This window comes from Xiphophorus hellerii, chromosome 23, assembly GCF_003331165.1.
Source record: "Xiphophorus hellerii strain 12219 chromosome 23, Xiphophorus_hellerii-4.1, whole genome shotgun sequence".
NCBI classification, from domain to species: domain Eukaryota; kingdom Metazoa; phylum Chordata; class Actinopteri; order Cyprinodontiformes; family Poeciliidae; genus Xiphophorus; species Xiphophorus hellerii.
The window spans coordinates 5,708,403-5,735,545 of record NC_045694.1 but is presented as its reverse complement, the minus strand read 5'-3'; the positions used below and the strand labels follow the sequence as shown (position 1 = coordinate 5,735,545).

General features: G+C 36.0%; 1 protein-coding gene across 2 annotated transcripts; it reads left to right on the top strand.

The window, feature by feature from the left end:
• Window positions 1-117: 117 nt before the first annotated feature.
• On the top strand, window positions 118-24,433 carry pde6a (phosphodiesterase 6A, cGMP-specific, rod, alpha). Of its 2 annotated transcripts, none has more exons than XM_032555430.1 (24): window positions 118-519; window positions 1,896-2,232; window positions 2,890-3,031; window positions 4,853-5,005; window positions 5,255-5,344; window positions 5,572-5,712; window positions 6,851-6,925; window positions 8,150-8,214; window positions 8,680-8,746; window positions 9,977-10,024; window positions 10,897-11,046; window positions 12,602-12,745; window positions 13,406-13,471; window positions 14,557-14,703; window positions 15,280-15,387; window positions 15,904-16,013; window positions 16,779-16,866; window positions 17,172-17,272; window positions 18,825-18,932; window positions 19,012-19,075; window positions 20,708-20,782; window positions 23,293-23,376; window positions 23,483-23,651; window positions 23,803-24,433. In XM_032555430.1, the coding sequence occupies exons 2-24, from the start codon at window positions 1,904-1,906 to the stop codon at window positions 23,838-23,840; spliced, it is 2,562 nt and encodes an 853-aa protein (XP_032411321.1). In that variant the 5' UTR covers window positions 118-519; window positions 1,896-1,903; the 3' UTR covers window positions 23,841-24,433. The 2 variants fall into 2 exon arrangements, with proteins under 2 accessions (XP_032411321.1, XP_032411320.1); XM_032555429.1 differs by having other exon boundaries at window positions 23,800-24,433.
• Window positions 24,434-27,143: the final 2,710 nt, after the last annotated feature.

Genomic DNA, 27,143 nt, shown 5'->3' with positions numbered 1-27,143 from the left:
ATTCAGAACCTTCGGCCCGCTCTCTGTCGCTTTTTATTCTGTCTCTCTTTTTGTATTATTATCTCTTTCTGTTTTTATTTTATTTATTTATTTTGAGTTTGCATTAAAAAATACTAGAACAATGCTTTCAGTCAGAATTACAACTGGGGAGGTTGGTGGTCATACATCATTGCTGCCATGCATATAAAACAGTAACTTGTTCTATATTTCAATAAATTTTTGATTTGTAATTTTTCCGTATTTAAACAAGACACTTTACAGTATTTATCAAATTCAAGTCTCTTTAATAAGGTCCAATACCCATATCTGTTTGGAGAAAGACAGCCGAATCCCCTATATTGTTATTAAACTTTGGTCGGTTTTGTAATCCGCATATTTATAATTGGATGCAGGATTATGTCCACACATGACCATTTAAAGCCATCCTTGTAATCCCTTTTCTCTTCTCAGACACCTGTGTTGGTAAGGAGTACAGAGGGATTAAACACTTTGCTGGGGGACAATACAAGGACTTAACAGGTACAAATGTTTCCTTTAATTTGGTATTGTCATTTACACTCATGAGGTGTACTTGTGATTAACAATGCTGTTATTGATATCATAACTTTAATTTTTAATTTTAAGTAACATTAATAGTAAGATATAACAGCACCAAAGTGAGTAGATGCTGGTACAAAGCTAAATAATTGCTTTCTTTTAAATTAGTGAGATTTATTCATTTACTCCAGTAGAGATATTAAAAAGGCTACTTTTATTGTATTTACTGCATGCTACATTACAACGCTGACTCTGAATGGTCCAAAAAAAAAAACCTCTAAAATTAGGTGGTTATTTCCAACTTGTCTATTTTTTGTATTTTCAGGTAATATTGTCTAACCTTAACAACAAATTATCCAGTAAAGAAAATTACATATTTTATAAAGAACAAAAACCTTAAAATAGAAAATAACTGAATCAAAGACAACTGACATGCAAAACTAACATTTTTCTGATCATTCTTCTTTTTGTAAATATGTACATGCTACTCTTACTAGGACTTCTGCTGTTAATATGTTAATTTGAACAACCCCCTTTTGCCAACAGTATTTAATCTCCTCCTGTAATATTTTACAAGGTTAAAGCATATAGAGGGAATGGAGGACCGTTCTACTATGAGCAATCTTTCTTATTTTTCATGTTTATAATGTTTATTGCGTTTCTTCTTTAACATGTTTATCCTTTGTTGTATGTCAAACCCACCTGGAGTGTTTGTCACCAAAAAGCTCCATCTTAATGGCATTCCACCCAAAAACACTATTCCAGTTAAAGTTCTTTGTATTTGGCAGATTACATTTGTTTATTTGTTTTGGTGGTATAGACAAGACTTTTTTTGTTGCCATGCTTTCTCAGCCAGTTGATAGTAAGATTATCTTCAATGGCTGTCATGGCTGCTTGGCCACAGTGAGCTTAACTTAACAGTGAGCTTTGGAGAGTGTTTTACTTCCATTGCCATTCTTCATGTGTGGTGGGAAGATAAACTAGTTAACGGTCTGACTGCAGACATGGGCTAAATAAGCTGAGTGGCAATTGTCTAGTGTATATTGACTGGTTTATGAAGATCAACACATTTCTCTACTCTACATCAATACCATGTCTCTTGTATTTCCTATTTTGAAGCATGATTAAGAGAAATCAACTTCTCTTCTCCTTTTATAACCCAGGAATTCATGAACTGCTAACCTCAAGGTCTGACTTTTTCAAAACAATTTAATTTGGGATTTTGCTATTGCAATAAAAATTATGTAATTTTTTTAGCTTCTATTGCATCTTAACCAGGGGTGCCAATATATGCAGGCACATATGTAGTCATTAATACATGTGTTGAAACAATGTTTTTTTGTTGCTGTATTTGACAGCAGCAGCCATGGTGGATGCAGCTGCAGCAGAGCAGTTCCTGGATGCCAACCCAGCATTCGCAAAGCAGTACTATGACATGAATCTGAAGCCCCAAATAATCTCAGACTTGCTGAACAGCAACCGGCAGCCTGTGTTGGACATCAAAACCTACCATGATCTGACCATGGTGGATGAGAGTGAGATTCTTTTTGACCTGGTACGGGACATACAGGACAACTTGCAGACTGAGCATTCGATCTTCAAGCTCATGAAGCACCTCAGCTTCATGATGAGGGCTGACCGGATGAGCCTCTTCATGTACCGGCAGAGGAATGGCGTGGCTGAGCTTGCCACAAGGTCACTGAAGCTTTTATTAATTATTAATGTTTCTTTTTGAACAACACTTTTTTAGTATGTATACTCTACTCCATTTCCTAGCAGCTATGTAGATGCTAGCTGGATCTGTGAAACTTGAGAACCTGAAAACCATATTTAGCAAAAGGATAAAACTCAGTTAAAAGGTTGCTAAAGTAAAGTTTCATTTCCTGATCAGTTTTATTTTAAGTTTTCCACACCAAAGTTTAAGGTTGTAGATTATGATATGTCCAGATATATTCAGTTTTTTTTAAACTTACAGGCTTTATGTAGATCCACTCCTACATTTCACATTCCTCTAGAATTCAGCACAGCAACACACTTATGCTAGTGCTAATGTGGAGCGTTTAATCAATTGCAGTGCTTCAGGGCCCACATTTAAAGCAAGGCCTTAATTGCTTGTCTTTAATTTAGTGAGTTTCATCAATTTTTGACACTTTAAGTTTCCCTTTGCTTTTTATGAAGGCAAGACAAGTTAATTTGTACATCATCATTCATAAACAAGGTAATATATTTTTACAGAAATGTAAGCAAGCAAAAAATACATTAGGAAATTAAATGCAACAAAAGGCATAGAGAATCATCCCTCAACTGCGTCATTTATTACATATTTCCTAATGTTTTCTCTGTGGCTTTTAGATTATTCAACGTCCATAAAGATGCAATATATGATGAATGCCTGGTGCAACCTGAAAGTGAAATTGTATACCCACTAGATATGGGCATAGTGGGTCATGTGGCCACGAGCAAGAAGATGGTCAACATTCCAGACGTGACACAGGTAGGCCAATTTGACTTTGGTTCATTGGTTTTCTGATTGTCACTTTCAAATCCATACTTTGTCTAAGATAAACTATACAACTCTGGTACAGTAAGATAAAAAAAAATCAGCTAATAATGCTTCAATATCTTTGGTATGATTGATAAAACAGTTTAATTATAATGTTCATGTTGAATATTTCTTTCTGTTTGACCACCAGAGGGCGCCAAGATCCCACCGTTCCGCCGACTTAACTTTCATTTAACCAAAGCTTGCTCAATCTCATTACAGTGAATACTTTTGACATTTAAAATAGCCACAAAGCTTTTTTTTCTTATATACCCATCATGCTCCCACAGATCCTCAATACATCCACCCACTATGCCCACACCTGCCCAAAGTGTTATTGTGACATTTACTAGTACGGTAATGAAGCAAAAGACAAAACTTAACTGATGCATTACAAGTACTTCTCTGTATCGTGTCCTTTCATGTGAGATTAGAGAGCTCAGCTGCTGATGTATGAAGACAACAGACCAGGGATAATTGTTGCCTTTTTGATTTTTTTTTCATCTGGCACTTCATGCTGTCAGGCCTGCCTGTTGTGCCTTTCCTTGTGAGCCATAACAGAACAAACCTCATTCTGGTCGAAACCTCAGACCATGAAGTCACAGCCTCACATGAGCAGATAAAAGAAAACTGTAACGATCAAAGACTCCAAGGCTCAATTTTCCCAGTGGCAACAAAAGAACAGCTAATGTTTCTATTTAATTGATTGGCTTTATGTTGCTAATGCATGAAGGATGGCTTTTTAGTAACAGACTGGAAGTCACTGTCTCTGCATGCTATTTCCATCCCAATCCAATCTAGCAGAGGCCTGTGCTGCATCGTAGGTGGGGATTATGCAGTGAGTGACTAAGCGCTGTCCTAAATTTCCCATCATCATTTGTCTTTCCCTCGTACAACTGAACTTAACAATCCTATCATTTACAGGATGGATTTAATTCATAATTTAAGGTGTAGTTACTCAATAACTGTCTGTGTGTTTGTGCCTTTGAGGAAGTAAGACAGAGAACCTGAACATGGAGCAAGTTAATCTGTCCAGAATTAGAGCGATCCCAGATTATTCCCATAGGTCACACAAGTCCTGAGCCACTTTCCCCGACTCAGCACAATAACACCTTTGGGCTGCTCTGCTCTTGTTCTCATCATTGTCTTTTGCTGTGGAAATAACTTGAATTTGTGACATTTTTACAGAATTTAAAAACCTTAACTTGTAAAGATTAAGTGAAGAAATGTGACTCTTGACTTTAAATTTTGAAAGATGCTGCATAGCTTCTGTCTATCTTTGATTTTCCACCAACACAGTCTCAAAATGTAATTCAATTCAGAAAATGTTTTAGTGTAAATCATCTGGGAAAAGCTGAAAAACTGCCTGACAGAAATGTGTTTTGTGGTAAACTGGAACAAGTTAAAATCTTTCCTCTACAAAGCTGATTCAAGATCATCCAAGACTTCCTTCTAATGATTTATCATTTTGTTTTCCACTACACAGCTCTGCCTACTCTACAGCAGAAAATAAAGTTTTAAATTGATTTTCAATGTAACTAAGTTGTCAAAACATATTTCCATAAAGAGCTATCCATAACACTAATTGTTTTGGCTATTTCATTCAGCTTTTTAAAAGCATTATACATTGACTAAAAGGTTCTATTTGTAATTAATACTTTAGCACAGTGTTCACCAACACTATGCTGCCACCTATAAATGCTGTTCACCATTATAGCTTAAATGACCTAAGACTGAAGGAGTAAGATATCTCTTGTGTGCTTCTGCTCATAGAGTCCACATTTCAGTAATTTTGTTGATGAACTGACTGAGTATGAGACCAAAAATATCCTCGCCATCCCCATTATGAATGGTAAAGATATGGTGGCGGTCATGATGGCGGTAAATAAATTGGATGGACCGTGCTTCACTGCCAAGGATGAGGAGGTAAACTGTGTTAATCTTTGCACAAATAGTTAAATAAATGTTCTGAAGCAAAAAGTAGAACCGCTGTAATGTAGCAAGAAAATGTGTGTTTTTCAAGGTTTTCTTAGATGTTTTTCAAAAGCATGTTCTCCCGTCTTCATTTTTAAAATGTTAAGAGTGCAGGCATTAGTGGTTGACTGGACGCCGGAGACATTGAAAGCAAAATAAAACTATAAAATGATCTGCTCCACCTGTTCTTATTTCTTCCAGACTCTAAACAAATATCTTAACTTTGCTAACCTGGTGCTGAGAGTTTACCACCTGAGCTACCTGCACAACTGCGAGACGAGGAGGGGTCAGGTAAGAATCTGACTCATAAAGAAGAATTTGATGCATTTGAGATTCATAAATGATGGACAAAATAATCTGACTACAAAACTAAAGGAAGTCTAGTTGCCATCTTTTCACATATACACACATATAGAGATAAACTTTTGTCATATATAGAAACTATTATTAGTCAGTATATGGAAAAAACAGCAGCTGAGCTGGTAAAAATCCATCTCTTCTTTTATTTCATTATTCAGGTACTGCTGTGGTCAGCCAGCAAGGTATTTGAGGAGCTGACAGACATAGAGAGGCAGTTCCACAAGGCCTTGTACACAGTGAGAGCTTTCCTGAACTGTGACCGCTACTCTGTTGGTCTGCTGGACATGACTAAGACTAAGGTAGGTTTTCACTAATACAAACTCAAAACATTCCAATCTGTTGTTTGTAAGTCATATGTGTCAATTACAGTAGTATAAATTCTTTGTGATCAGATATAAAAAATAGATATATTTTGTTTAATTAAAACCTTCAAAACAAGAAAATAAGGGCCTTCATTTAGGCAGGAATGGTAGGTAAAAGACAAGTTCCCCTGGATAAATTGGACTTTCAGGGAGATTCGAGCTTTTTATCTTCAAAAAATCTCCAATCAACTATTTTATGAACTTTTTTTCTCTCATCCTTTCTCTAATCCTCTAGAATTACTAAACCAAAAATGCAAAATTTAAGACTTGCAAAGTAAATGGGCCAAGCGAAATCCTCCCCATCACATGCATGTCAAACTGGTCCAGTCAGAACTTTTTTAGCACAATAAGTATGTAATGCTTTCAATACAGCAGTTTGTAAAAAGTTTGAGCAAAGGTTTAAATTCCGTTAATATAGCAGGGAAACCGTTTAATGTTAGTGTTCAGTTTCCCCAGTTGTAAAGACAGGTACATTAACTATATAAAAGTAGGAACGAAGAAGTCAAGTCATTCGAACTTATGTATCAAAGCATACCTATGTGAAGCAATATACAGTATCTTTGGATTAATTTGCTGGGTTATACCAACATGTTGTTGCTTTATATAATACTAATCCTTTATGTTCCATTCCTATATTTATTTTAACTTTCGGGAGGTGATATTTTTTCCTGTCCAATCTACAACTCCAAATCTGCTTAAATGTTTAATGAACTTCATTGTGTATTTCTGATAACCAACACATTATGTTACTTGTTTGCATTGCCTCTCACTTATTACAAGCTGCTGCCATTTTATTCCAAACACCTGCTTAATGTGAACAAACACACGTCTGACTGCACAGATGGTGCATGCTGGAACATCATTATTGAACCAGAATAAACAAGAACAGAAACATCTTTAAGTGCTTTTCTAAACACAGAATTATTTTTTTTACATCCTTGTAAAGCAATGCAGTTTTTAGCAGTCTTTTGTACACAAAGATTTAAATGCATCCAAAAAATAAGAAATAACCCACAGGATCATCTGTTTTTGCTCATGTTTAAATCCCTTTTTTTCACTTTGTGTCTGCCTGCAGGAGTTCTTTGACTTGTGGCCAGTACTGATGGGAGAAGTTCCACCATACGATGGACCCAAAACTCCTGATGGCAGGGTACGTATGAAAGATAGCCACTACAAATACTTTTCCTTTACCTTTTAATCAGAATGTCACACCTTCTCTTGAGAAAACCTTTCAACATCTACAGAGCCAGTTCCATATTTTACATCTTTATCATTTTAAGGTTTCATAAAAAAGGTGATGGATTTTCTAGAGGTTTGTGAAGCATCCATGGCCTTGAAGCCATTTTGATTTTGCTAACTCTCCATGGTCTCTTAACTCTACAGCATCAATCTTGGTAGAGCTCACCTTTACACTGTTGCTTAATCATTCAATTATTATTGTACATATCAACAACAGACTAGATCCTACACCTTAAAGGGTGATATATAGAATATGTGTTGCTGTTCTTGTTTGTTTTTTGTTAAGTATCACTAAACAAGTTTATTTTGCCAGGAACATTTGGAAAATATTGAATTTGTTCTGTAAGTAACATTTGATCATGTATTTTAAACTATACTAATTTACATTAAATAAACCACTCTTTCATCATTGATTTCAATATATTTTTCAGATTAAAATGAATTTAGCATCACTAAAATGATTACAATTTTAGCTACAACACCAGCTCTGTTGGCTGAGGGGGATAAAAAGGGAGATTGTGGTTCTGGCTTTTATAAAGTACAGATGGCCCTCACTTTGGATTCCAAATGGGGAGACAATAAAAATAAAAATGTTTGGGCGTGCCGTGGTGGCGTAGGGGATAGCGAGACCCACGTTTGGAGGCCTTGAGTCCTTGACCGGCCGACGCGGGTTTGACTCCCGGACCTGACGATATTTGTCGCATGCCTTCCCCCTTTCCTGTCACCCTACTTTCATATATGGGACACTAGAGCCCACAAAGACCCCCTGGAGGGGTAAAAAATAATGTTTACTTTAACTGAATCTAACAAGTTACAAAGGCCTAAGGAGCCATTCAGTGTCCTGGTCCTGTTTCTCTCTGTGTAAACCTCACAAAATAGCTGCCTTGGGAGCCGGTAGTTTCTGGGAGGAGTCATCATGACAAATTGATCAGCCAATCAGAGTGGGACATTTTACAATGCTTGAGAGTTTAACACATTAAGAATTGTTAAAATTTTAAGATGGAGATAATAGGTTGTTGTATCTGTGATACTTTGAAGGAACTTTGCAGTTCTTGTAGGTGAATGGTTTGATCTATGTGTTCACACTCACTACATGTAATAAAATGTCTTGGTAAATTCTTTGTTTCTTCCTCAGGAAATTGTCTTCTACAAAGTGATTGACTATATCCTCCATGGGAAAGAAGACATTAAAGTCATTCCGTAAGTCAAGACACTGATTTAGGTTTGAGATGCAGCAAATAGTCAGCAAAGAGCAAAGAGTGAAGAGTTTGGAAAGATGAAAGACATGCAATATGGGCTGTGATCCATTTACCCTATCTGACAGCATTCCCATCTGATCTAAAACGAAATAAAATAAGGTAATTTCTATTTAGATTTGAAATGTGTAATTAACGGACATTAAATAAGGACACTTAAGGACACTTGCTGACCCGAATTTTTCAAAAACAAGATACTGAAAGTTGTTTGTTCAGGGATGAGGCCTGGGTAGACACAATTGTTTCTGAGGCTTCTGAGAAGAAGTGTGGAAACAACAGACAATATTACGGGTCTTACAATAAAAAAATGACCACTGTGACTAACTAACCATAACGTTTAAAACAATTTTTTTCTCTATATCGACATTTTTATTAAATATCTTTTATTTTTCATATTTTTCATCCCCAGGAATCCTCCAGATGATCACTGGGCTCTTGTCAGTGGTTTACCTACTTATGTTGCAGAAACTGGCCTGGTGAGTGACTCAGACTCTTATTAAGGCTTTGACTTGCAAGTCTCAATTAAGGTTAATTTGAGATTTATTTCAAACATGATAAAACATATTGATCATAAGAAAGTCACATCCCTCTTTACCTCTATTTCAATAAGTGAAAAACGTATTTTTTGTTGATTTTGTTATTAATGATAAAAAAATTCTTTTTAATATTTTATTGACTAACAAACTTCCATGTCTTGATCCAATTTCTGTCCAAAGGGAGATATTTGCCAGTGTCCCTACAAGAAAGTTTACTTTCTTGGCAGTAGACACAAATGTACTCTACTATAGTAGAGTAAACTAGAATTAGTAGAAAGTAGAAAGTAAACTGGAATTAATTTCGAAAACTAAACAATTGGTCAAAGAAGTGTCTCATAAAAAAATTAGAATTGTCTCACAAAAGAATGTATGGCTACAAATGATCAAAACATTTCTCATTTTCATTTGATTTAACTAAGCTTTTATTTCTGCTGAACAGAAGTCTTGTTAAATTCTGTCCTCTAAAAAGATGTTTAAAGAAAACCTGAAACCGCTCCAGTGGATGCTGCTGGAGGTTTGATGAACAGGACACCATTAGGCATTATTACACAGCTGTCAGTGTAAACACTGCTGTAGAAATGAAAAGTGTGACGCGTCGTACCACTCTGATGTAGAATTGTAATTTCTGTGGCTATTGTAATTAATCAAAGAGAGCTTTTCCTAAAGTGCTGAACCTGACTTACTCGTCTGTTCTCCCCTCGCCATCTGTCTTCCTTCCATCCTCTCATTTTCTTTGGTGCTTTTCATTTTTCAAGTCTTCATCATCTTCCCTCTTTGCTATCATTCCTGTTGCTATTATGTGAAAGGTGAAAACTTAAAGTCTCTACAAAGCCTCATATTCATAAATTGGGGATAAAACGACAAGCCAAAGTGACACTGATGGTTTTTGTTCTGACACTGGGATGTGAATAAATTAGAAGTGGAGCGATAAAACTTTGTCAGCTGCTAGAAATTATATATGAACATGTGTTTCTGTCTGAAAAAGTGAATCTGGAGGATTTATCATGGGAGAACATGCTGATGTATTTTCTTCGTAGCGTAGCAACCTATTTTTTTCAAATCCATATGTCTATTTTGTTTCAGCCACAGTTACAGTAGATATTAGTTTTAGATTGTAGACTTAAACATACATTGAACCTCTCTTCTTGCTTTTTTGTTGCTTTTGTCCAGATTTGCAACATCATGAATGCTGCTGAGGATGAGTTTTTTAATTTCCAGGTAAGAAAACATTTTTCAATGTTTGTTCCTGATGTCTTGGTTTGAATCACTTAATGTTCAATTATAATCTACAGTGGACTTTAGACGCTTACATAGCCATGTCATCCGCACAAATATTCTGTGAAGTTTGAACTTTTAAGGACTTATTTGAATACTTCTTTTATGGAGTACATTGAATGTACACCAGAAAATATCAATGCTATTTAAAAACAAAAAATTAGAGCACTAATATAAATTTATTATGAATTTTGTAAAATATACACTGTCAAGATAATACATACAATGTTAAATATATACATATATCTGTACTAACATATGTCTGTTACCAAGTTGAGAAACCACATGTTTTTGTACAGAAATGTCTGCTTTAATTCTGGATAAATGTTTGATCACTCTTCTTGTCAGAAATGTTAGAGGTCTGGTCGGTTTCCTGTTCCGTCTTTGAAACGGCTTCAACTTTTAAATAGAGTTGAAGCCGTACAGTGTTCTCATGTCTGAAGGTCTCTCGAGTATTTGAGATTTATATTGTTTGATTAATCAGAATTAATATTTTAATATTAATTCATTGTGTCACAGTTTCTAGTATATGCTCACAATTTCAACACATATGCAAGTAAATGAAAAATGTACATAACAAACATTAAAATCATTTCCATATTATTGTGAAAATGTCTTAGCTGTACAGTATGTTCATATTTTTTTTAACAAAGATTCATATGGCTGTGATAATATTACATATATTAAAAATTCAAAGCCTCCCTTTAAACAATAATGTTTCCTCTTAGGAAAGAATCCAGATGTAGCCTGTGTTGATGCATTATTTTGTATGTCTGTGTTGGTGTTTGTGCGTGTGGCTGTATCTTTATCTGCAGACAGAGCCGCTGGACGAGTCTGGCTGGACCATTAAGAACGTCCTGTCCATGCCAATTGTCAACAAGAAAGAAGAAATAGTGGGTGTGGCCACGTTCTATAACAGGAAGGATGGGAAACCCTTTGATGAAATGGATGAAACGCTGATGGAGGTAAAGGTTCTGCTTGTGTGTGTGGCTGCACTGAGTCACTGGTTTATAAATATACTACAGGCCATTCAGACACTCTGCATTATTTATCACTGAGCCTGAGGGCTTTCCACTGACGTTTTACTGTGCAACTCACAAACTTAAGTCATGACAGTTTGATCTTCAGCAGTCTTTTCTCATCAAATTAAGCTTTTAATTCTTAATTCATCTTTAACTTATTGTCTGACTAAGAACATTTCACTATATGGGCGAAGCCAAATTTAAGAAACTCTTTATTTCCATTTTTATTGAAGATCCTGAAGCTGTAGTTGCAGGGAAAAAGAGACTTTCTGCATATTCCATCAGGGAATTATGCTCCACTCCTCCATAACATTAGTTTAATTTTATTGAGGTGTGAGGATAGTTTTGTTGTGATCTCTACTCTATGAGGTTAGGGCCTGCACTTTGACTAGGACGTTGGAATATCTTCATTCTTTGCTTTCTCAGCCATTTTCTTATAGATTTTCTGTTCTGTTTGGGGTAAATGTCATGTTAATAACCCATTTTGGGCACAAGCTTCAGAAGACAGAAAGATGATTTTATGGCTGACTTAACAATACTGTAAATCCCCAGTATTTGTGGAAGTTAGGGACCACAAGTACCCAAGAATAGCTGAAGTGCACAAATACTTAAGATCTCCTCTAAAAACACATGCAGATGCCTATTTCAATTGTTCAAATAATAAATATACCTTAGCATGGATGAATATGCACAGTGGAAAAGATTATGGCACTTGCACAGACACTAATATTTATAGTCATCCTTATCTCCTCTCTTGAGGGTACAGCCAATAAAACTCAAAGAAAATTAATGGTTCTCTTGGCATCTTGGTGATTGGATGATTTGCAAATAACGTAGCATTGCATCTAGGTATTTTAGTTTATCAAGCTGCATTCTGTTTTGAATATTTTAGATAATCAAATTCAATTCAAACTGGCTTCTCAAACCTAGATTGAACTGTTGTCAAATCTTGTCTGACAACAGTTCATTGTCAAATCAATAAGCCATTTTTAAGTAATGGCTTATTGATTATTTTATAATTTATTTGCTCATTTTTGTAAGGTAACCTTGAATCTTAAAAAGACATGCTCAAATAAAATCTGTGATTGTTAGCATTATTAGAGCAACAAACCGAAGAGCAAAGAGGAGCATGTGCTCCTCTTTGGAAACAACAGAAATTTGCTTCTTCTTCCCCAGTTTTGTTCTCGCAACCATTAAATTGTTCCAAATTCTATTACTGTACACAAGACTTAGAAAACAAAAATTCGAACATCTTTCCAAAATGGGCAAGTTCTAACTTGACTGTTTATAAAACCAGTAATACAGCAATAAGCAACAAAATGGTCAAACTGACAAATAAATGAAAATTTATATTAATTAAGCAGCGGCTTTCAGTGTTCTCTATTTGCACAAATGCTGCTAAATGTAAATTTTTCCACCCAAAATTTGGAACATTAATTCTATCATGTGTAGAAAGTGAGAAGTCTTTGCTTTTTCTCTCTGTCACACTTGTGTCCAGTCTCTGACCCAGTTCCTGGGCTGGTCTGTGCTGAACACTGACACATACGACAAGATGAACAAGCTGGAGAACAGGAAGGACATCTTCCAGGACATGGTGCTGTACCATGTCAAGTGTCGCAAGGACGAAATCCAGAACATACTGGTTAGTAAATAAATTAAAGGAAAGAGACCTGGTGTTCATTGTCAAATTGAGTAGAGGGGGTTGGGAGGGTATTAACAGAAGGCACATTTAAAATATAGCATTTTATTAAAAATGTTTAAATTCTACTAGAATTCAACAGTTTTCAATGCCTCTTGTCCCATGTGAGTAACAACTATGAAACTGATGAGTGATAAAGAAATTAGTTTTATGACATAAAAGGTTCAGATATTTTGTGGAATGATTTCTTGCTAAACACAAAATAAATGTGTTTGTAGATCGATGAGTTTTACATTTAAAAATGCCACTATTGTGATTTCAATTATTTATATTATTTTATTAAGGCAATGCTATGAAATCATAAAACATCAGTTTCACAAGACTGTTGTGACACTAAGAATTTAAAAACTATAAGCTTCCCTGAAACAAAATCAACCAAGTCAGTTTGGAAGCAGCTTTTTGATGTAGGTGATATAAATTGGAGGCAAGCATCATCTATAAGATGAAATAAGCTGTCAGATTTTCTATGAGGTGATTTGTCAGAGGGTAGAAAGAGAACAAAAGCTAAGGGAGATCACCTATTTTGACCTTAGATCAGGAGTGAGCTGATTGATGCTGTACAGTTTCATCCAAGGTGAGTGTTTATGATGTATGTTTCTGCAGGACACCAGAGCAAGATGGGGGAAAGAACCAGATGAGTGTGAGGAGGAGGACCTACAGGAGATTCTGGTAAGCACTGAGCATGTCATTAAAGGGAAAAAAACAACATGCAATATGTAGTATGAATATATAGCAAAGATTCATACTTTCCTGTCTAACTTGCAATTTCAGTTGTAGAGTAACAAGGATTTTACTTCGTTTCTGGTGTTACATCCAGAAATTTCAATTTGTGTTGCTTATACTTTTAATTTGTGTTTTACTGTGACAGACCAACACAAAATGGCACACAATTATGGATGGAATATGACACATTATTTTAAGTTTTTACTACACAAAATCTGAAAATTTGAGTTTTTTACTTCATCCTCCTCTGGGTAAACACTACAGCTACATTTTTTCCTATTTTTCCTTGCAATATGGCTCAAGCTCAATCAGATTATATTAAAAGAATCTGCAATCATTAAATTGTAACCCAACTGAGCCAACGATTCTCAGTTGAATTTAGGTATTGATTTTGACTTGTCCATTCTAAGACATGAATATGCTTTTGGGTAAAAGATTACATTGTTGCTCTGGTTTTGCTGAATTTTCACCCCAGATTTAAGTTTTCTTTCAGGCCTGCCCTGTATTTAGCACCATCCATCTTCTGATCCACTCCCTGATACATCTTGAATTAAAGCATTCCCTACAACATCTTGCTGCCACCAACATATTTCACTAGCATTTGTGTGTTTATTGCCTTCTTCCATGTTTCCTGTGTCCCCTACATGGCTTGTAGCAAACTGTAGCTTTTTCTTTTAACAGTGACTTTCCTTTTCAGTTCCTAAAAGCCAGATTCACGTAGTGCACCACTAATAACTGTCCTGTCAATGGACTTCTGCAGCTTTTAGAGTTAACATGCACCTGTTTGCTGTACCCCTGATTTATGCTCTCCTGGATAAGGAAAGTGAAGAGACTTAATACAAATGCTTATAGCTCATTTTCAGTTCTTTTTTAAATTGAAAAAACACAAATTTTTATTCTTTCTTTTCAAAAATGTGTTATATGTGCTAGTCTGTCACATAACATCAAAATAAATTATGTAGAGGTTTGTAGATTAAACATTAAAAACATTTTCAGAAGTAAAATGTTCATATTTATGTTTTATTCCACAGTCTGAAGTTCTCCCAAACTCTAAGAAAGCTGAGATCTTCGAGTTTCACTTCTGTGACTTTGATCACAGTGAGTTGGATCTGGTGAAATGTGGCATTAAGATGTACTATGAGCTGAAAGTGGTGGACAAGTTTCACATTCCCAGAGAGGTCAGTGCTTTCTTTACTGGTACTGCTGCATGTCTTAATTATTTTTAGTGCTAAGATGGAGGAAATTCTTTCTTGGCACAGAATTTTTAACATCAGAAAGGCAACAGGACTCTGCAACACACTGAAATTTTCTTTAAAAATAGCAGCCTGTGTTCTGAAAGTTACAGCTGTAGAGCTAGTCATGTTCTAGCACTATTTTTTGCTAATTTTACCCAACTGGATAATTCCAAGACTCACAGGGACAAAACTAGATTCTCTACAGAAGGGCTGAATGGAGATCATGCAGCCGTATTTTCCTAAGTGTGTTGCAAGCAAATCTTAAATTTATTTTTAAGAATTACTTGAAAATACAAAGAAGTTACCAAACAAACTTTATGATAATATCAGTATCAATGTGCTGAATTTAAAAATGAATAAAAAAAAAAATAGAAATATTTTCCCAGCTGTGCAGGCTTCATAAGAGCTATGATAATACATAAGTAATTCTAGCAACAATGCTAGCTTTATGCATCAAACATCAGTGTTATACAATTAGAATAAGAGCTTTACCTTATTTTATCTGTTTTTATCGCACAGGCTTTGGTGAGATTTATGTACTCTCTCAGTAAAGGCTACAGGAAGATCACCTATCACAACTGGAGACACGGATTCAACGTTGGACAGACCATGTTCACATTGCTGATGGTCTCACACAGCTAGTCTGACTCATTCCTCCACCTCCTTCCTATTTCCTTCGTTCCTTAAGTGCTCATCAGTTCCTCACCTCATGCTCCCCTTCCTCCTCTCAGGCTTTACACCCACTCTTTCATTTAGCCTGCCCTTCATTTTTTCCCTGATTTAAGGCTCTTTAAGGTGATAAAGATAATAATTTCTTCTCTTCCCTGCTCTTTCTCAGTCCTTACTCCTCTGTGATTTCCTGTAATGTTTTGTAAAAAAGAGCATGAATGGGATAATTTTTATGTGCATTTAGAAGACTAAGAAAAGGGAAAACGATAAAGGTAATGGATTATGTCTTTAAATGAGAAGTCTTGTCTGAACAGAGCATTATTTATTGTCATTGTTGTTCCTACAATCTGGACCTGTAAGGAAAACTCTTATTTGTTCGTGAGACTGAATCATGTGTAGTTCTTTGTATTGCTGGCCCCGTTTTAACCCCGCATTTCTATTTCTGTCTGACTGTTTGGTTGTTTGTGCTCTCAGACAGGTGATCTGAAGCGTTACTACACAGACCTGGAGTGCATGGCAATGGTGACTGCTGGATTCTGTCACGATATCGACCACAGAGGAACCAACAACTTGTACCAGATGAAGTAAGAGCTGCAGGACTGAGGGGGAAACAGCACAGAAGCATGATGGGATTAATCTGCAACTAGTTTCATAAGCTAAGAGAGGACTGACATCAGAACATTTACACATACTGTGCGTTATTGAAAATGACTGTATGTCTTGGAGCACATAATTTTCACCTTGTGAGGATGAGACAAACTCCATTATAAATTCAAACCTTTGCAACCAATCCTTTTTTTTGTTGTTATTAATTGAGTTGGATGCTGTTCAGTCATTATGTGACAAAAAGCAAATTGTTCAAATGAAACCAGTACTGAATGAAAAAGTAAAAGGAGTGTTTTCAACTCACAATCCAGGCTTGTGCGATATAAATTGAAGTCAAAAATTGTATGGAGTATAATAAATAGTTTAGATTTTTTGTTGTTGCTCTAATGACCCACATTTTTCATCAGCAGAAGCTACATCCAATAAAACTTTATTGTTGTCAGATTGTTGAGTTACTCTGAGTCAGTTTGATTGAGTCCAACATACACCTGTCACTCCTTCTGTCCTTCATAAGGATGACCTGATCTTGATTCTTTAGGCAAAGGTAATGACACACAGAGGACATCTGTTATCTGTTATTGACTAGATACACCTCCAGCTGCTTCGCTCCACCTGCTGATGGATGAGCTAATGAGTATTGCCGTTAGCTGTGAACACACCAGGCCAGGCCCTCCCTGAGCTTTAACATGCATGATTTATCACAGTGTAACCTCCCTTCATGCTATTTGTGTGTGTGTCTCCAGGTCGGGTAATCCTCTGGCCAAACTTCACGGCTCTTCCATCCTGGAGAGACACCATCTGGAGTTTGGCAAGACTTTGTTGAGAGACGAGGTATGCTGGCCCGTGATCTTGCACACCTGATAGGTCACCTGTAAAACATGCAGTTTTGAAGGTAAAAGTAAGAAATTTAACCCAAACAATTATTATGCATGATTTTTATTATGCATAATAAAAATGAATAATTTTATTTTGTGGGGTGATTGACTTAAGACTTCTCATTTTGTTCCTGAAAAATAAACTCGTAATATTCCCAACCAGGCTTCTTATACCCCAACCACTCAATATATTCTCTTTCTCCTCGCCTGAGTGACATGTTGGTACCATCATTTGAAGAGACGTTTTCTCTTGTGTTTCAGGCATTAAACATTTATCAGAATCTGAACCGCCGCCAGCATGACATCGTCATCCACCTCATGGACATCGCAATTATTGCCACAGACCTTGCTCTCTATTTCAAGTTTGTACAAAAATATAATTTCTAAGTTGCATTTACAAGGAAAAGACCACAGCCCAATATGGGTCAATTGCAGTAATTGGAAGTAATGTAGAGAGATTAGGCATATGCATGGATCAGTCATTTGAGCTTCATCCGGAAAGTCTCATGATTTTAGAGTAGGAATTTATTTGTATTGCAGCAACTAGTACGACTCCCTTGGAATCCTCTGATAAAACCTTAGAAAAAGCTAATTGGAATTGACTGATTAAATTGATAATGATAGAATATTAAGGGAGGGCAATGAAATGGATCAATCTAATATTACAATTTAATATTACCTAAGTGAAACTGAATTAAGGTTTAGATTTCAGGGCATATTTGTTGAGAATTAGTGTAGTATAAGCAAACAAAAACTAAACAAACTTGGATGAATGCATGTGAAAAAGTTTTTATGTCCACACAAGTAGGGATTGTCATCAGAAGAAGTCATGAACATGTTTAGGAAAAAATATTGGGATGAAGGGGGTAGCAAAAAATGAATGGGAGGTGATGAAGATGAAAAGGCTTTGCATTAACAGATAAGGGTAACCAGTGTAAGAGGATTAACGAGGTGGAAAGGAAATATGAAGAGCATTGGTGAGAATAAATGGTTCCAAAACTGGTCATTAAAATAGATGAGAAGGACAACAGGATGAGAGGAAGTTATAAACAGGGCTGAGAAAGATAAATATATTGAAAAAGGTATCATGAAGAGGGATCAGTAGGATGATGGGGCTGGAAAGAGGTTGTAAAGATGAATTAGGAGGATAAATGGTATGAAAAATGTGCATTAAAAAGTTATAAGGATGATGAGTGGGATGAAAGTAAGGTAAGGTCATGTAATTTTATTTACATAGCACATTTTCAGCAACAAGGCAATTCAAAGTGCTTTACATGAATTAAAAGGAAATACAAAAACAATATAATAAGCCAAAAAGAAAGAGCAAAAGAAGAAAAAGAATCTAATAATGTTGATCTAAAGTATATAAAATAGATACTCCTGTTCTGAGGTAGTTTTTCTGGATTCTAAGTTTGTTCTAATCCCTGTTTTGGGTTGCTAGATAAGTATAAATAATTATCCTCTGTACTTTCGAAGTACGTTCTAAATTTGTGAAAGTAGTGAGTACTCCCTAATTTCTAAGTAAAAATAGAAACTAAATGATAAAAGATAAAGATTAGATAAAGTGTGGTGAATGGAGAAGGCAGATATAAATATCAATGCCAAATGATTGATGTATGGTTGAAGCATGACCTGGCTCCCAGATCAGAAGCAGCACCTTTACTTCATTTTAAGAGGCAATATCTGTGCTTATTTCAAAATATATTCAGTCATGTCTTTGATTATCACTTTTAAAAAAAATCACATCTCATTGTTATAAAATTCTTTAAATATTTAAGTAAATCTTCCTTAAAATAGCTAGGTCAAATTTGTGTATAAATTAAATGAGAACTCTTTATTCTGAGGAAGTTTCCAGGTATTCTCTCATCTCAGCTGTCAGAAATGAAATCTGTCTGTTGTTGTGCTCCTGTGCAGAAAGAGAACGATGTTCCAGAAGATCGTTGACCAGTCAAAAACCTACGAGAACTGGAACGATTGGACCAAATACATGATGCTTGAGACCACCCGCAAAGAGATTGTCATGTAAGCAGAAATGTGCTAAAATAAATGTTCCATAGGGAAACAAAGACAGTTAGGTCTCTGTACTGTGTCATGTTTGCAGGGCCATGATGATGACTGCCTGTGATCTTTCTGCCATTGCCAAACCTTGGGAAATCCAGAGCAAGGTAGATCCATGGATGATCTTCTTACAGGGAATTTTAGGATTGTAGGTATAAAGTAGCTCTGCAGTGTAGCTCACAACTATCTCTTAATGGTGATAAAACCCACACTCAGGCACAAACTCTGCCAGAACCTAAGATAGAGTAGGGAGCGAATGGTATTTTGTCAGCACTACCATTTTTCTCAGCAGCGTTCAACGGTGGTTCCTGATGGCCTCATGCATCAAAAAGCAACCTGCTGCTTTTCATTCTCCTCATCACCGCCTGCCAGTCTCAGCATCTTATTTTAGTGAAATATGTAATGTGCACATTGCCTTCAAGCCAGCAACTATTGCATATCAACATGAACAGCAAGCCTATCTGGCCACTCGACAGGCAGTGCTTGATGGTCATTTTTTACCTTTATTTGGCTGTAACAGCCTCACAAAATGTGTTCATTTTCAGTAACACCTGCTTCGTATTATTCATTGTAAACACAGACTGAAGTTTTATGGCAAATGCGTCAGTGCTGCATCTAAAGGAAAATTAGGTGGTCTTTTAAAGCATGGAGATTGAAAAATTACAGTTAAAAATAGATGCTTACATACACTGCATAACAAGTAATATTTTTCATCACTGTTTGACATTGAATCAGACTAAACATTTCCTACTTTAACTCAGTTAGGATTTCCAAAAGTGTATCTATTTCATAAATGCTGCAATAATGAGAGAGATCTCTTATAATTGCTGCTGCTAATCAGATGGTTACATACACTAGGATAACTATGTCGTTGTCAAATCTTGCTCAAAAACAAACAAAAAAATATAGGAACAACTGAGCTTTCTCATCATGTTTAAAAACTGTAGTTGCTGCATAACAACCTCTGTAATTTTGTTATTGAACAGAGACTGGATAATGGAACCTAATATAATCCAGACTTTAAAAAGAAACATATAAAACTAACCCCACATCTTAATAACTGTTAAATATCTGGATGGAAATCTCAAAAGATTTTCAGATGGTAGACAGTCTTGTTCATAACATTACTTGGAGACAAAAGCCTGAGCTGCTGTGCAAGAAATTTTGCTGCTGCCATTGTATTGGGTGATATTTTGTGCTTTTCATCCGGTTCTGGATAAAAAACTGCAGTGTCTCTGTACAGGCCTTGGAGCAATTGTTCCTTCAGAACCGGCTTGATGACTAACTCTTTCAAAATGGGTGTGCTGTCCTGAATACAGAATTTACATATTATTCAACAGATCTTGCTCTGCAGAGTTTTTTGGTTTGCGAGGGCAGATAATATGGGCTTTCATTTCATCAAAGACACAAAGCCAGAAAGCTGCCTCGTGATCTGCAAATACCCTTCTCATTGTGGACTATTGTAAAAGCTTTAAAGAATGATTTGAACAACATGGAGGGGAAAGATCTATTATATCATCATTGTATAAATGTTGGTCCATTTACAGTTTTATATCTTTGTTGAGTACAAGAGCCCCTAAAATTCAAACATATATCAAAGGAAATTGAGATGGGTAAGCTCCAGTTTCTCAAACAAGAGTATTCTTTATGCTTTAAAAATTATATGCTTCCTTTATGCATGCATTGGAGACCAAAATATCGGCAAGATGACTGAATACACATCTCAACTCTTCCTCTAGGTGGCGCTGTCTGTGGCTGCAGAGTTCTGGGAGCAGGGAGATTTGGAGAGGACCGTCTTGGAACAGCAACCTATTGTAAGAATTCAACAAAAAATACCCCAAGCTGGATTTACAATACAATAGTTCCACATATGCTGTGATATGGGATGATTGATCTGTTACCTTTATGTCAAATTTGCTGAGATTTCTTCAGCATTTGCACTTTGACATATTAGACCTGTTGCTGTCAGGATAATTCATGCTGCTAAAGATTCTGAATCTTAATGGCTTTTCTGCTATCACAAAACTACAACCAAAGTCTTTTTTAGCCAAGCAACAGTGACTTTAGTTGGATATATCAATAATCATGTTATACATGACCTTTAAAATAATTTATGTGCAAGACTCTTAGTCTGTGAAGACTGTTTTTCTCTTCTGCTGAGAAAAACAGTTCATACAAAGCTTAAAGGTCATTCTTGTAACACCACAGTTAGAACTCCATGTCACAAACCACATACAAGGAAAACAATAAACTATGGACACACATTTACATTCCAGTCATATTTTTTAGCTTCCTGGTAAAGAAGTATTCAAAGCCTTAGAATACTGAAAAAATATTTTCATACAAAAATCTAATCCAATGTGACTACTTAATAACAACATTTAAGAAACAAGGCGGTGAGGAGACCTTGCACTTAAGTAAAATATTTTTTTCTCGTATTTAGACCTGAAAATCTCAAACTATGAAGTATTTCAGTTATTTTTTTTATAATTAGTTTTTCCAACTGACTTACTTTTCTTCTTTTTAATAAATTTTAATGAGAGGAGAAAAAAATGACTGGAAGGGCTCGTGGGTATAAAGCAGGATAAGGCCTTCTTTTAGCTCCCCAGCCAAAGACAGAGAGAAAGAGAAGGACACGATGAGTACAGAGAGTAAGCGACAGAAACACAAACCAAATGAACAGACAGATTAAATTCCCTATGGTGGCAGTGTTGAGCAGAGAGAAGCCATTATGTGGAGCACTGATTCAGAAAGATCGGTCACCGTGGCCTTGACCCAGCCGACCGTACCTTCCCTGGCTCTCCACAGCTTCCTCAGTTTTGTTCCCTCATGTCCTTGAGATGTTCCGAGCGTTCGAAGCGCCATCCTACACGTTTTCACCTCCAAATTTAATAGCATCTATCAGGAGGGAAAACTTTTCATTTTGGTACAGTTTGCACTTTTCCAGGAGAGAAATCTGTGACTCACCACTGCCTGATGGGACTTTGCAGAGGCTGGGGCACTTAAGCTGTTTCTTTTTTTTTTTTTTTTTAAAAAAATGTGTGGGTGGTAACTTTTACTTGCAATTGTGTTCAGGTTGAGCTTGTCACAGAAATTCAAAGTTGAATGTGCTGCTCAAGTACATGTTTTTTTTTTCTTATTTGAGGGAAGATAAGTGGTCTGCTAAATCTACATTTGAATAAACATTGTAAGTACTAAAAGGCTACATGATAAAACATAGCTTATTTTTCAGTTATTTCTTTCTATCTGGGTACAAGTTTAAGCTGTGAAGGACCAATATATTTTAACCATCCTTGCAGATTAACAAAATTACAGAAAGGACAGTGGATAGACTGCAAAGACAGTCTATCCACAGAACCTCCATTCCTCTTGTTCTACTAGAACCACCACTTATTTACCAACCCATCTGCTTTTCTGTCGACCTCTATCGGCTTCATTTAAGCGTATTATTAAACAGCTTACATTCTAAAGAGAGTTGCCATTGACTCTGGAGAACGAAACACAGAAATAATATGTTATTGACAGTAAAAAGAATCTTCAAATAGGAAGTAATTGGTTGTGAGTGGTGGTATTAAAAGTTGATGTTACAGGCAGTTTCTGGATCACCTTTCAAATGTTGCAGTTAATGTAATTGACATCAGTCTAAGGTGCAAACCATTTCTCATCCGTTGATCTCTGGAGATGCGTTCCCCACTGTTAACTCTGAACAGGCTGTTTTAGATAAACTTTCATTTGAATGGGTTGAAGTTTGAAGAATGAAATGATTCATCCATGCCCAACATTAAATCCAGACATTTAATGTAAAAGTCCTGCATTTATAAATTTTTTAAAACTCCAAACTTTTAAAGCACAAATTGTCTATCCAGTGAAATATTTTGAAAATGTTTTAACCTTGGTAACAAAATGTCTGTTTTGCCCTTTCAAAATGCAAGACCCTCGTCCTCTGTCTGCTCCAGATAAAAGAGCTACAGCTTCAATACTAAGAAAATGCTAAATGAGTACTGTGCAGAAAAAAACCCAAGATAGATTGTTGAAACTTATCTTTAAATACAAAATAACTCTCAAACCATGCCTCATTTAAATCCACCAAACTAAAAAGATGAAGGGTTTTCTGGTAATTTATATAAAATATATCCCACAACCAAATAAGAGTCAGATGTGGTAATGTATAAAAAAGACATAAGATATATAATTTCATAATTATGTACTAAAGCCAGAAACTGCATGAAAAGATTCTACTTTATTTATTGAACATCACTGTAAAAGTAATGACAAGAGTTTAGTCTTTGGTTCATTGATATGTTACCTTCTTTCTCTCCTTCAGCCGATGATGGACCGAAACAAAGCGGACGACCTTCCAAAGCTGCAGTGTGGTTTCATTGACTTTGTTTGCGCATTTGTATACAAGGTCACACATCATATCTTAGAAATTCAAACAAGTTATTCCTTTAAGTTTGATGTTCCTTATGTGGCAACTACTCAGAGTGTTTTTGATCCCTTTCTAACTTACCCAGGAGTTCAGCCGTTTCCACGTGGAGATCACGCCCATGCTGGACCGTCTCATGAACAACAGGAAGGAGTGGAACGCCCTCAAGGAGCAGCACGAGGCCAAACTGGCGGCCATCGAGGCAGCTAAGAAGGCCAAAGAGGAGGCAGCTCAGAGCGCTGCAGCAGCTAAGCAAGGTAGGAGAGAACCCCAAATGGGACCAAAAAGTCAGGTGTAGCATGTTTAAGATAAAGTTCAGGATGCAAACTGTTTCAAAGAGCTGGAATCATGAAAGTAACTTCTCATCTGTCTTTCTTTTTTTTCTTTCTTCCTTCCTTTTTCCAGCAGCAAGTGCATCCCAGTCAAAGACTTGTGTTCTAAGCTAGGAAGTCTGTTGTAACCCCAGCTGTATGTTTGTAGTGTATAGCTTGAGGTCTGTCTAAACTCACTCTGAAAAACAAATTATCTTCCAGAAAAGTCATTTGAGCTTTCTAACTTACTTACATCCTAAATCAACTTTTTACTTTTTCTCTTCTGCTCTTTCTCTGCGCTGTTTTTTTTTCTTGCCAGAATTTAGCTTTTTTCTGAAAATCATACATAAAACAGAGAACATTTATCATGAACGGAGCCTTTTCTATACTCCAGTTTTTTGATGCAGCAATACTTTTCTGGCCTCTATGAATTGATTATAGTTATGTTGTGACATTAACCAAAACAGTGCAGGCTATTAGATTTTTTTTTTTCTTTCAAGATGCTTTAAAAACAGTTAGGCTACCAAAGTTCAGCTTAAATGTCATTCATTTTGTATTACTGACACATCTTGATACATTTGACATGTTTTCATGCTGTAAAATAAGTAATATTTTATGTTTTTGCAGATAAAAGGTAATGGCTTGTATGAAGGGCATTTGTTGAGTTTTTCTCAGCTTTGCGTCATTAATGTTTCTGTGCTCTGTATATTAAAATCTCTTCTCTGATTCTATTGACTGGAGCATCTTTAATGATTATATGAACAATTCATCATATGAGGAAAAAATAAGCAGTTAGAAGCTGAATGTTTTACAGTGATGCAAAACTTTTTTCATCACTTTGTAAAGATAGTTTTTCTTGCTTAGTGTGGTTGATTAACTGAACAAAATACTTTTTATCAGAAATAATATGCTTCTTTGTCCATTAAGTGCATATAAAGAATATGTTTTCCATCGGCACCTAGGAAGGACAGACCATAAAAATAAATTAAAATAATGAAAAATTAAAAAAAGTCCACTGCATATTTTTTTGTATGAAGAAATGATGTACAAACATTCAGCTGCTACACCTGAATGTTATTTATACTGATATACTGGTAACATAGGGCCATTGTTGTTATCCACATGTCATAAGAACCTGTTTACACACATATTCACTTAAACATGTAGTAAATGAGCTGTAATATAACTGATTACCTCCAGGTAGAGAAAATAAACCTAGGTGAGAAAATACACACACACAAAAAAAAACCCAAAAATCGTAATGGAAGCACTTAATGGCAACTGGTTATTTTTTTTTTCTTGTCTTACTTTCTAAATTTGTAAAAATGATTATTTTCATGTTTTTAAAGAAAAACATTTAATGATTTGTTTATTTATTTTTTAAGCTTATTTAATATGGGATTTTGTAATACCGGTTCCTTCCACAAGAGGGACTAAAGTTAATATCTCCCATCCACTAACAAGCAGCTCTCTAAATCAAATTGTCAAAGGTCGTAATCCAAGAAATCACAACTGCTTCTTCTAAGTAAGAATCAGTGACATACATAGTCTGTCTCAGGTACGTATTACTGTCATATTTTTAGCTAAAATTACATCCCTGCTGCAGTTACTATACATTTAAAAACCAAAATAGCCGTGCAAAATATTACAAGCATGCTCATTCATCCATGGTGCCTATATCCAGTGGTCATTAAGTAATAGGCAAGTACGTGTTGGACAGATCTAGAACATTATCATATGAATTAGAAAAAATCTTAAGCCAATTTTGATTGAAGGCCAGTGACCTTACCTTATTTCTGTATTAGAAAGTCAATGGCCAAGTGCAGAGGAACTGCTGAAGTGTCAACTAGTGAAAGTATGTGGAAAAGCTGACAGTTTTTGAGGGATGTAAAAACCTATTGTAAAAGTTCCCTAAATGTTTTCACAGCTTTAAATAAGCCATCTGTTCAACATTTTTTGACCAATTTCAAACAGGTTCCTGCAGTCTTACAGAAAAAAACCTCACAACTTTTAGTGGCTAGTCAAGTGAATAAGTTTATATTGCATGCATGTATATCAGATTCAGTGCATTAAGTATAATGAAATAAACATGATTTGGATAAAGGTTGCACTTAAATGTGTTGAGACAGAACATAAACAAAAACAATATCACTTATATCCAGCTCACTAAATAAAAGATACACTACAAGTTCTGATTTAGAAAAGAAGTCTTATTTGAAACTGATTTTAATTTTGTTCTCAGGCCACATGTTTTCAGGGTTAACTCATGAGTATGGGTGGATGTGGTAACATTCTTTATTTAATGTAATTACAACATGCATGGGTTAGACCAAGCTTTTGAAAACAAGGTTTTGTTTTTTTCTTTGGAAATATTTCAATGTTTACTATGATTACTGATGGCAGCTCACACTAAAAGCAAAACAGAACATATTTTTTGAGAATAGTAGTGGAAAATAAATGCTTGTGTTACTTAAACCTCACAAGTGTTTTCTGGGTTAAACCATAAAACAAGTTCTGAGATGGAGTCATCTGGTATGAATTAAACTAAAACCACAACACCATTATAATTTAAACTATGGAAAGTTAAGGTTGTGTGTCACACTTTAGCAACTAATGAGTAAATTGGGTAAATGGCTGAAACTACGGTGTGTAGGGCTGCGTTTGCTGAAATAATGCAGATTCCTGCAGGGGACATCTATAATATACAGCATCTATCAGCAGCACTATTTCCTTCTATCAGTGTGTGCAAACTTTAGTTAATGTTCCCACCAAGAGCCATATATAACACTGTTACAAAACTCCACATGATGCCAGAGATGGATAATGAAAACTGATTGCTACAGGATCCTCCACAGGGGGGCAGTTCATGTGCTAATTTCATCACACTCATTCCCCCATCCTTCCCTCCCTTAGAAGCAGTTTTGCAATAATAGCGTGGATACATAATCTTAAGTGTGTCGTCACTGGTGTATGACGTAAGTACCCGTGATGTAAGGGCTGTGCTGGGAGCAAAGGATTGCCGTATACGGTGCTGATGATCAGCGTAGCTTGTAAGGCTTGGCTCTGACGCAGGAACATCCCGTGACTGCAGAGGGGAAAGGCAGGGGGAGAGCAGCGGCTGCAGTACACCCAGAGAGCCAATAGGAAGGAAGACTCAGCCTCATTCTAACTGTTCAGGGGCAGTCGTGACTGCAATGCTGGCAGCCAGTAAGTCAGAGTGGAGAAAGCAATGCAAGACTATTTATAGGACAGCTATGCATAGGCTGACTGCAGTTTCCAAGCAAAGAAAGTCACTTGACTAGTTTGCCCAGGGTTTCTGACACAGCAATGCATTTCATAATGCGCTGAGCTCAAGGTTTATAAAATGCCAAAGTTCAGAGTGGATCACATATTGAATTGATTAACCCATATTTACCCAGGTGCATTGATTTAATACAT

Bases quoted from the DNA above. Each gene is read 5' to 3' on its own strand.
- pde6a (XM_032555429.1), top strand. From the start codon at position 1,904: ATGGTGGATGCAGCTGCAGCAGAGCAGTTCCTGGATGCCAACCCAGCA. The intron at 10,025-10,896 runs GTAAGAAAACAT...CTTTATCTGCAG, and splicing joins ATGAGTTTTTTAATTTCCAG to ACAGAGCCGCTGGACGAGTC. The intron at 17,273-18,824 runs GTTTGTACAAAA...GCTCCTGTGCAG, and splicing joins GACCTTGCTCTCTATTTCAA to AAAGAGAACGATGTTCCAGA.